At 37.8% G+C, this 12,040-nt stretch overlaps 1 protein-coding gene across 1 annotated transcript; it reads right to left on the minus strand.

Moving 5' to 3' along the window:
* Positions 1 to 230: 230 nt before the first annotated feature.
* Positions 231 to 11,014, minus strand: LOC139713402 (uncharacterized). Its single transcript, XM_071625137.1, has 4 exons — positions 10,932 to 11,014; positions 3,128 to 3,214; positions 1,618 to 1,708; positions 231 to 885 (listed from the first exon to the last, which is right to left on the minus strand). Exons 2-4 carry the CDS (start codon positions 3,168 to 3,170, stop codon positions 231 to 233), a joined length of 789 nt encoding a protein of 262 aa, XP_071481238.1. The 5' UTR covers positions 3,171 to 3,214; positions 10,932 to 11,014.
* Positions 11,015 to 12,040: the final 1,026 nt, after the last annotated feature.

Here is a 12,040-nt window from a genome sequence, read left to right on the forward strand (position 1 = left end):
CGACAGGCAGAGCGCGGTAGTGGCGAGGCAGGCACTCTCGACAGCATGGACGCCGTCAGACTGACCAACAAGTGGCCGCAAAGAAGAAGAAGACAAAGCCTTCAATTTCTTCGTCGATGATGGCCTTTACCTCTTCGACAAAAATTGATCATTTCAAAAGAAACAATCTCCGAGGATTTTTTTCAAAGCGAGACAGAGATTTCTCACTGCCCATCTTTCGGTGTACCTCTTCACACGACGGTTTCTGTAGCGATGGTTACAGCTATAGTTACTCCCGGGTTAGTCTCCAGATGCACGCAGGCGTCTTCCATTGGCCGGCGACCCTTCACAACTTCTGTTTCGTAGACTACAAAATCCTCGCATCTGGAACCCTTTTCACAGTTCCCTTTGCTGCACGGTGTAATTTTAGAGCTGTCTTTGGCCCATGCTGTGCGTGTTGGCGTCGCAGGGTTGGAGACTCCGATACTGCCATTTTGGATCGGGCAAGTGCAGGCGGGAAAGTTAGTCAATACGGTAATGTCAGGTGAAGAGTGCGATCGCTGTCTCTGTAGTCCGATTAGTCGCGGGGTATCCGCAGTCCGTACGTTCCCCACAGAGCGCGCACCGTGCGGCGATCTTGCCGTCTGCGTGCTCCTACTCGATGAGAGCGCCCCCTGTAGGAAGGACTTGGTCCGTTCGTCCTGCACTTCAAATTTTGTCAGGCGACACATTTCGCAGTCTTCTGCGCCTGCTTCGCAGGCTAAGGATGATTTCATGGCATCGCTCACCGAGTAGACTCCCTTACGCTTTTTCTTTTTCCGTTTCTTCCGACGGTGCCGCTTTGGTGAATCCTGGAACCAATTTGGAATTTTCGTCTTTGGTTTGGCAGCGCTTTCATCTTTTTCCCTGCAGTAATTAAAAAAAGAAAAGAAAAAGAATGTGACGTGACGTATTTGACGCAGACTTGACTGAATTACGTCAACAAAAGGCATTGTTTTTAGATACAGGCCCTCTACGTCAAAACTTGGCAAACAGTAGCTTTAAAAGAAATATCGTGCATCGTTGACGTGTCATAATAATTATCCATGACATTTTCAATTCATGTGACAAAGGTCTCCCCCTCCGTAAAGCTTCAGGCAAAAATGGCAGGTGCCTTGATGGTGATACTATATGACCTCGTTTACACATGGTAGCCTCTTCAGTCTTATTGCTCCTTCAGAAAACTCCCAGAAGGGTCCTGATATTATTGGAATAACGCTGCAAGCACTGTTGGGTAATCATCTTTATATTCGGGTCATGTGTGATGGGGCATTAAAAAACCCCACTTTTTGAGGGACTTAGGAACTTGAAATCCGAGTAACAAACTGCAAGCGTTTTGCAGAGATATTTACCCCCACCAACAACATCTTATTACTTCTTACATAAGGCACGTCTAGCTCCCCCCCCCCCCACCATAGTTTCTTTGATAAGACAAAGTGATTCACTTTATTCACAGAGCTGGTAAGTGTGATAAAACCTATTCACCGCAACAAGCTAGTCTTGATTAAGTCGCATGGTGTGGAATTATATAAACCTTACAAAGCCACGAAGTCTGACAAAGGGCTTGAGCGAAGACTGTTGCAGCCTGATCATACTCACTCTTTCTCGTTGAGTGAACCCCAGTACATGAATAGAACGAAAGCCACGAGGACTGCTATCCCACCTGCGTACATTGGGTTGTCTGGTGGCGCTGTTTAACAAGAGCAGAGAGAGAGAATTCAAATTGATTTATGTTCTTATTTCTCGCTTTCTCGGTAAATACAACATCAACATAGATATCAGAATAATGGTTCAGTTAACATGTCAATGATAACATTGATTAGAATGATGATGATGATAATAAAGTTAACAACAATAATAATGATAATAATAATAATAATAATAATAATAATAATAATAATAATGAAAAACAATAAGGTTTTATTTACCCAGGGTAACCTCTTCAGTGTTACTACTGTTCTACCAGAGGGCCCTGCCATTATCATTACCCAAGCGTTGCCAGGTACCCATTTATACACCTGGGTCGAGAGGGACATGGTGGGTAAACGCATCTCGTCCAAGGAAGTAAGCACTGGGCGGGATTCGAACTCGGGTCCTCCGATTGGGAGTCGGGAGTGTTATCCCATATGCCACAGTGCCCCCACACATGATATTAATGATAATAACAATAATAATAATAATAATAATGACAATTATAATATTTATGGTAATAATAATAATGATAATAATCATGATGATAGCAATAATAACAACAACAGCAATAATAACATTAATGATGATAATAATAATGATAACAATAACGGTGGCAACTTGCATACTGGGCACAGGTCCGCCTTTAATTTGACGCTCAGATGCTCTCTCATAATTTGTACATCTTTATACATTTCCATATCATATCACTGTTGCAGCTACTAAAATGATGTCAGTATTTCAGTTATTGATAAGAGGCGGTCTGTAGCAAAAGCACGAAATTATACATAATGATACATAATTATCTTCATACATTATTACGTGTAACCTTTCTCTCTCTATATATATATGTATTATATATAGACACACACACACACACACACACACACACACACACACACACACATGCACACCAGGAAAAAAAGGAAAGAGAAAAAAGAAGCACATAGTTATTCGAATGTTCATTCAAATAAGATGTCAACACTGGCATGAAAAACAAAAAGGGTGAGAAACACACGTAAAGAGAAAGAACGCACTGAAAATAAAGTTGAAACGAAGAAGCGCCAGTTAAAGAAATAAAAAAAGTTTATTGATACTCAAAGAGTTTCCGGGGCATCTTCATATTTGTGTTATGGAATGTTTGCTTTTTGTTTTTCCTGTCCTTTCTGGTTTTCACACAAATTCACTAGTCTGCTATATAAGGACACGTTGCATGAACTTACTAAAAAAAGATAGCGAATTATTCGTTCTGTCCGTATAGTACTGTCCATTTCCCAAGTTGTTTTTCTCATTTTCACTTGCCATCTTTTGACAGATATCAATCAATACCAGCTGTAATTCATGAAGAACTTCAAACCTTGAGAGATTATAGGAAGAAAATTATTTCCATGAGAAGAGGGATAGTGCATGATAAGCTTACCTCGAGCTATTTTATCGGTCAAGGTGTCGTTGACCGGTTCCATACTGGTCCATAGTGTAGAAGAGCTGGCCCACGTGTCCACATAGCCTGTATGAAAATACAGAGACAATTAAGAAAAAGGTCTATTCTTTTCGAGAAAGACTGGAACATCAAACTAGGAGGTACAGTTGTTGTACACAATAAAGTGTAACCTCTCTTTGACCAGAGCCTTTAAGGACAGGTGGCGATTAATGAGTGATTAATTATTTGAAATAATAACTACGGTACGATGATTCCGAACGGAGCGTTGGACGCTATATTTATTTGCGCGTTAATAAGCAAAACTAAATAAACAAGCACAGAATAGATGAAAACATAAGAGAATAAAGCAAAACTTTAAAATGAAGACGATTTATGTCATAAAATTTCGCACACAAAGCTTCCCTCTAAAACTTCTCATTGCTAAACCGATCTGACAAATATAGAAGTTGGAAGACAAAAATAGCGAAAATTAACTATGTGACAGCCCATGGGAGGCCTATGTGGTAATGACATTATCTCCTACTGTAATTTGCTGTATAGTATGATTATGACTAATATAATTATGTACTCTGTAAGAACAAATCGCGAAGTCTTCAATACAGCTTTTTATCCTGAACTTTCATGTTTTTACCACATAGTAATAAACAGTACTGCGCCATTTGTTTCGTTTCCTTTTCTCTGATCTAAAGACATCTTAAAAATGGAGCGAATTATCGACAAACATGGGATGCAAAAGTAAGTCATTAGAGAGCAATTCCAACAGTATTTTTTCAAGTTTGCTTTGCCAGGACGGGGCGGGAGTTATGAAAGCACACCCTCTGAACATGCTGAAGTCCCAACCAATCAAAATCCGTTGATAAATACAAATAGTTTCGAAAGCTTGCAATAAACAAGAAACTGCGTGTTGCTTGCGATGTGCTCAGAATATTGAAACAAACAAACAAACAAACAAACAAATAAATAAAGAGAGGGTGGATATGGCCACTTCATCTCCTAGTTCTGGATAGATGACGTCATACCAAATCATTGTCTCTCCTTCTCGCCTCCACGGCCGCATGTATGCACACACGTACACACAAACTTGAAACACACACACACACACACACACACACACACACACACACACACACACACACACACACAAACACACAAAACAATAACAGTGTCACTGTTCTCGCCAGTGTTTTACGACATTATACGGACACAATTAAGAAGACGGGGAAAATACGTGATGTGTTTACCGTTGTTGCTACGCTGTTCATTTTTCACACTGAGAGCTGAAGTACAATACGAGAAAATCGATAAAGAAACAGTGAACAAACTAATAAGAAATGTTAGTGGTGGTATTCGGGGATTTCAATTGAACATTACGGTAGGGAATACCAGCGAACCCCCTCCCCCCCCCCCCCCCCCCCCCAATTTCACGAATTTTCAATCATTCATTTAACATCCTCACGTTTATTTGAGAACCAAGATTTTTATCTATTAATCTTCTTCACGAACAGGCCTTCTCCGTCAGGCAGCATGTTGTGTACATAAAACATGACTTCGTTAACGTGAACGTTAACATGCACGAATAAGGCGATAACATAAATGTTTTAGCAAGCTCGACACATTGAATCAATTTATATACACGAGGGTGTGTTTTAAGGGGTGCGACTGATTTGCAATCACCCATAGAGAAGTAGTTCTTCTTTTTCATCTATTTATTATCATTATCGGGGTTTTTTTCTTTTGCTTTGCGACTGCCATTCTCACAATTAACAATCATAAACCTTCAAGCAAAACATCTAAGACTCCTTGTAATACCAAACTTATGTCATGCTACTCATAGTCATTGAAGAATCAATCATGCAAGAAATTGTACAAAAAATAAGGACGCTATATACCCAACAAGTATGATGGTAAAGAGTTATAACGTAGGTACTTTACCAGTGTAAGCTAATTTCTCCAGGAACAACAACAACAACAACAACAAATACCACAGATGTATAATACACATAAATGCGATGGGCATTGCTTAATAATTCGCACGAATGCAGATTTCAGCATAGATGTATCTAATCTATAACACGAGATAATACAACAAAAACGTGAACTCAGCCAGCAAGGCCAGTAAGATTCAAGACAGAATGACACAAGAAGTATCCTTCCATTATACTGCCGGTCGTGCTCTCAAAATTCATCATTATCGAATCCGCAGGTTTGGGCTATTTTTTACCAAGTGCATTAAGAAGTAGGGGCTTTATAGCTCGATGATTGCACATTATTTTCTGCTTTTTGTTTCTACATTGAACACTTGTTCAGTTATATAATGATGTAACATTTTCGTGCATACCAAAATATACAAATACACAATGACAACGTCTTGATGTGTTCTGCAAATGAAAACAACGACACAGTTGTGGTTCAAATGTTGTTTTAAACATTTTTCATTTTCTTTATTTGGTTCTATCATTCGGATTGGTCTAAACGCTTTCAGCAGCACGCTTTGTTTCACAACCAGCGATCAGTCTAATCTTACAGTTATATATAAGTTTGCTTGCTAAATACTCAATGAATCATCTACACTATTACTCCTTCAGGCAGCATGTTACTGGATGGTTAAGGGAACTGTAGAATCGTAGTATACCGAGTGAGTTAAGGGTTGATTGTTGTGTGGCGCATACGGGTGGGGTCTCCATCATTGTGGTCACTGAGATCACTGATCTCTCCTTCATTTTTTTCAACATTTATGCCATGCCTATTGTTAGCCAAATTTATTGAGATATGATGTATGATGTCCCAGGCAGAACCTTGGTTTGGCATGTTTGGAGGATTTTTTTATTTTTATTTTTCGGGGGGGGGGGGGGGGCGTATCCACGCAATCTGATCCATAGAAGAAAAATTGTTACAAACCACATGGCACATAAGTGTATCAGATATTCATTTGGTCACATACAATGACTAAGTGACGTGGGGGTATCATGAATCAACAAAAGTCAACATGCATATGCATTTATAGTTTCTATATGAAACGAAAGAGGCATGTTTCCCACGACCTAACGCATATCATAGGAATAACTGAGGTCCTCATGACAAAGTGGTATATAAACAAGTAAGCTGAAGAGAAAGGAGAAGTGCAGCGAACTGATAAAAGGGTGTCCCATTAAAGTCTCAAGGGCTTGCAATGATTGGATCGCCTGATTGTATATCAAATTTACATTCATGTGAAATGGACAATTATAATCTGGCGGTTGAGGTCAATTCAATTTATCCCCATCTAGTCAACATAAGTACAGTTGTATAACAATTAGATACGTTCAGGCTTGATTGTCAATCTGGGGTTTTTTTTCAGTGTTTACATTGATTTATACTGCAGTTCTGCATGAATAATTACATTGTATGATAATCTATTGTTTGTGAAAACTTGGAATCTATATCTGTCTTTGCAGATGAACCTATAGCACGTGCACATAATTTTTGCTTAATCATGAATAAGGTATGCAATAAAAAATCGCCATGTTTCTAGTTATCGCTGTTTTCGTTACTATTTCATTTCATTACCTTCATTTTTTACATTTATTCATATCCACAACTTCACTATAAAAAAATAGTAGGTAATACAAAACAGCATGGAAATCATACGCTAAGGAAGTGAAGGGGAAGGAGCAAAGGTCACTGACCTGCCAAGGCTCCTTCCCTAATAAACGGTTTTATGTCCAACATTGAGACAAAAACATGACAATGCGATACAGCACAAAACAAAAAATATTAATAAGCATTGGTATCAATGACAATGGGTCGATGAAATTTAGGCAGAATGGCATATATATATATATATATATATATATATATATATATATATATGTATATTTTCAATATTCTCTTTATGTTTTCTCTCGAACGTAGATATAGAAGAACATTGCTTAATAAACTTTGGAAGACATATTTTTCCGGGCAAAATATCTTATATTGTGCATCGCAAAAACTCATACTCAAATGTTGGGTATACTATGGTTTATAATTCTCTGCCTGTTTAGTCATGCTTGTAACGTAGGAATTTAGACCTACCTCATTGGTTTTTGTTTTTTTTTACAAAGTCAAAATCGAATATCGAATGTGGTGTCAAAACAAGCAGTTTGAGGTTGTTAATATCTTTATCTATCTATCTATAATATCTATATATTTTTAGAAAATGTAACTTTCTAAACAGACTGAAGTTGTTTTAATTATTTTCGGTAGCATTATCTTCATTATAATCATGTTTATTATCATCAGTAATTATTGTTGATGCAACAGCTGCTGTAATCGCGACAGCATCTGAAAATGTCAGCCTCGCTGTGGAGTATGATGAGCCGCACGTGGCAAAATGATTTAAATTAAAATTGGATTAAATAGTACATTTTTACTGAAATATTACATACATGTATACGAGTATGCCATTGCGCATAACTTCAGCCACAACTGTCAAGAGATATATCGCCTTAAAAAGAGAGAGAGAAAAAAAAGTATGGTGACTCTTTTCCCTTCTGTCACTACTTTAGCACATATCAAAACACAGATATAATACATTTTGTCCTGGATTACCACCAAGTTAATGGAAAATCATGAAGACAAAAGTCCAACTTTTTCATCACACGTTCCACACACATACACATACACACACCCACAAAACAACAACAACTGCTGCATACTCATTTTCGATGGCAGCTGAGAGAGTATCGATCACGATGACTGGCAATAGTGTTAGGTAGTGATTATGGTCTTAGTTGTCTGCCTCGTATTTCATTATCATTCAAAATGTAAAATCATGTTTCATGGAGACTCAACAAAAGCCATGTGTTGTGAATGTCATAATGATGCCACAGACTTGTTGCCACAATACCATCTCTTGTAATATTGTTATTGCTATAGACCCCACGCAGTGCTTTACGATTCACTGACTTTGATGAGACATACAGTCAAGACGAGACAACATGTCGTTCAGCTCTGAGCCTTGTAAAGGCTTGTAAATGCCCGTTTACACCGAGTACGGTACGGGCAACGGGCCGGGGTTTTGCTATGGTGCGCCAAAAGGAACCACGCTGGTTCTGTTACATTATCACTTCCCCGTTAATAATTTTATTACAAAATTAATCTTCTACTGTTGATTTTCGTTGCTCGTAATTTTGACGTAAGAGTAACATTTTGAGTGATTTTCTACCGAATTACTGATTATATTTTAACAGAACCAGACATGGTTCCTTTTTGGAGCACCATAGCAAAACTCGGACCGTTGCCGCTGCCCGTACCATGCTCGGTGTAAACGCGTCCTAATTCCTGTTGCCCGTTGATGTACAAATCAGTGCAGACGGGGAGCGGCGCCGCGCGGTCAAGGAAAAACCAGTTTGTTTGTAGAACAATTATTGCTCTACACCATTTTTTTATGGACGCATCTTTATAGACGTATGATCATGTTTGAACTTGAGTCGCACCTTAAGATGACTCCAAGGGACTCAGCCCTTTAATTTTAACTATACAAATAAGTTATAACAGACAACATGATATCATAATTATTTATAGTCGTATCGTACGCGTACGTGACGTTGGTCTTGAAATGGCGATGTTCATATCTTATATTTGTATATGGATATATATATATATAATCAACCATGTCATTGTGATCCAAGCTGCACACAGCACATTGCAGGAGATGCAACAATGCTTTCAAAATTAATTTTGTTTTTGATAGTACTGCCATGAGGGAATTCAAAACCGGTAATTAAAATGTGTCTGTGTCTGTGTCTGGTTACATTTTCGTTTTCAGAGTAAATGTCCTATTTGTCATGTTTATTTCTTTCAAACTACCAGCTTAAGATCAGACATACCTTGACGGAATAGTATACAGGGCGATTTCCCTTTGATTTTCTCGTTTTGTTTTCAAATTATAACTATACATATGAATATCTACAAGTATTTTTTGATTGAATCATTTCTTTATTCAAGAAAATGTTTATACATAACCAGGTCAATTATCTCTTTAGATAATTGCATGTACACATTGAACATACAACACAAATAACATCCATGAAATTAATGTGCCAGTATCAACAATAATATTTAAAACTAACAATCATTATAACATTTGTATCAATTCTTTCATATATATACATGTATATCGGACGTTTATAGAAACTTCACACTCCGGGCGGACCAATAATCAGTCGATGTTCTGCTTTTTGGTTTTCTTATTTCGTTTTGTACATAATCAAAAACTCCATTTACTTTCCCATTGAAAAAAAAAATATCCGTGGTCCTAAAAACTGTAATAAACCTTCTTTCGGTGTATCTAATTCAATATTACATATACAAATATAAAATATTACACATATACTATACTAATCAACAGACTTCAATATTTTGCATACTATAGAGATAAACCCATGAACTGAGAGTGAGAGTTGAATTCTGATAAAATGTGTATCTGTATATACTTTTTGTTTACTTTGATAATGACGTTTATTCGTCTGCACAAAGGGTATTAATAATATTTTGTCCGTTGAGGTCATAACCATGTTTACAAAAAAAAAAAATTATATATTCCAGGAGAGGGTTAAAACAGTAAAAAAAAATAACTGGGGATGGATGGTCGCCTTAATATATGAATATACATATATACCCTATAGGCCTATGTGTGTGCATGTATATGAACACACACACACACACACACACACACACACATATATATATATATATATATATATATATATATATATATATATATATATATGTGTGTATGTATATATATATATATATATACATACATATATATAGGCCGATGTGTGTGTGTATGTCTGTGGAATATATTATACTCTCTTTAAAATGAAATGGTAAATCAATATGTAAATGCTGTCACTCCTCCAATCTTTTTGTAAATGTTACATTTAACACTCAAAAGTTTCAAAATGTTGGATTTACCAGTACTGAAATGGTAGTTCAACATTTTAAGTGTAAAATTTAACATTTTGAGTATCACATATAACATTTCGCCAGAGGTTTGAGGTGTGAAACATTTAAAATGTTCATGTATTATTTCATTTTAGTCATACGGATGAGAGGGGACTTTCTCACTATTTCCGTCGTCCCACCTTTCGACTTTTTGCCAGGCAGCTGTTTGTTGAAATATCGTTTCTGTGGGAAGTGAACTTTGTGCTTGGTATACGTTATGGTTTCCTGTATTGTTTGATCCCGGCAATGAATAAATGCCGCGTACAATACATCATCATTATCATAACATCTTCACAAATATCTATCCCGGCGTGTCCGTTCCAAGGCCATTTTCAGCCGCGAACGACAAAACCCAACGTTGAATACACACACACACACACATACAGGGATGGCGTCAACTGGGAAGACTGGGCTTTGCTCTATGTCGGGACACAACCGGGCCTTTATCGTGTTTATACACAGACATATCAACTCTTTTTGCCAAAAGGGAAAAAAAGTGTAGAATGTTGCGTTGTGTCGCACAAGGTCGTAATCATTTTCAGCTCACAAAATTATTGCGCGTCGCTCGTCGAGGCCGGTATAAACATGACTATAATTCCCCTCTCAATCAAATCTTAGATTAATCAGTGATGATTGTGTCATATGCGGGACATCGTTTTGCAGACATGATTCAATCTAGAGGTAAGCGGAATGTTATAAACACATACACAGACATATGCACAGAAAAAACGACACACACATACAGTACGTACAAACACACTCACACACGCACACATACACACACTTATTATATATCATATCGTGCTGTACTCACGTGTTGCGTGATTCCAAATTACGAGGCTAATTGCAGATCAGCTTCGGGAGCGCTCAAATCTATACACGACAACTTTTTTTTTTTTCCACTACACTTCGTGCAGGTCGCCCTGACTACTACGAACAACCCGCAGCGGTACGCGGGACCAGTTTGGGATCTATCGTCAAACTGTCTCTTTTAAAGAAAGACTAGATTTAGGCCAACGTCGTGCGGACTTTGCCCTCCTCTATTCTCATTGCCTTGGTACGTCCCTATAGTTACACGCCACCTTAGACTTGAATATACCCGGAACAACAGAGCATGTCGTTTGTTTCCGCATACAGCAGCAGCGCCGAAAGCGTAAACACTTCCCAATAAATATCAATATTGAATGTATGAACGATTGTGGGTCTCGTCTGCCTATTGTTTACGTCACATTGGGGTCGTTTCTTCCACACAAAGTACACACACATACACACACGCACGCACACGCACACGCACACACAAATGCGTCATACACATGCATAACATACTGTCACCTATTACTGTGCATTATTATATCTCATCTCACTTTCGAAAACACAGACAAGTATCCAAGACAGACTTGCAGTCATTAGCCTCAGTAAATTGGAGTCGCGTCGAAGCTGAAAAAGATTGTGAGAATCTCACGAAGAGGGGGGAAAATGATAGACACGATATGTTGGAAATTGTGATGATGATGATGATGATGATGATGATGACGATGATGACGATGATGACGATGATGACGATGATGACAGTTGTGATAATGCCGGTGATGATGATTGCAATTATGTCAGTTTATTTGAGGATGTGCCGCTACCCATCACATTTTTGTAAAAAAAAATCTTGCCGATTCCATGATTTCTTGTGTTTTCCGAAAATTAAAAGCGAAAACATTCGCATTTTCATTTAAACTGCATTAATCGACTTTTCTTACGTGTTTTACCCACATCCATACTCATGTTTCTGTTGAGCGATATGTAGGCTTACCTGTCACAAAGATATATTTTGCATTGCATATGCTTACGCGCATATTCATTATACTTTGTATGATCACTGATACATGCATATTGAATGTACTTGACCTCTACGACTCCACAAATTGCATA

This window comes from Diadema antillarum, unplaced genomic scaffold, assembly GCF_040938485.1.
Source record: "Diadema antillarum isolate AM-2024a unplaced genomic scaffold, OU_Dant_1.0 seq00001957_RagTag, whole genome shotgun sequence".
Taxonomy (NCBI): domain Eukaryota; kingdom Metazoa; phylum Echinodermata; class Echinoidea; order Diadematoida; family Diadematidae; genus Diadema; species Diadema antillarum.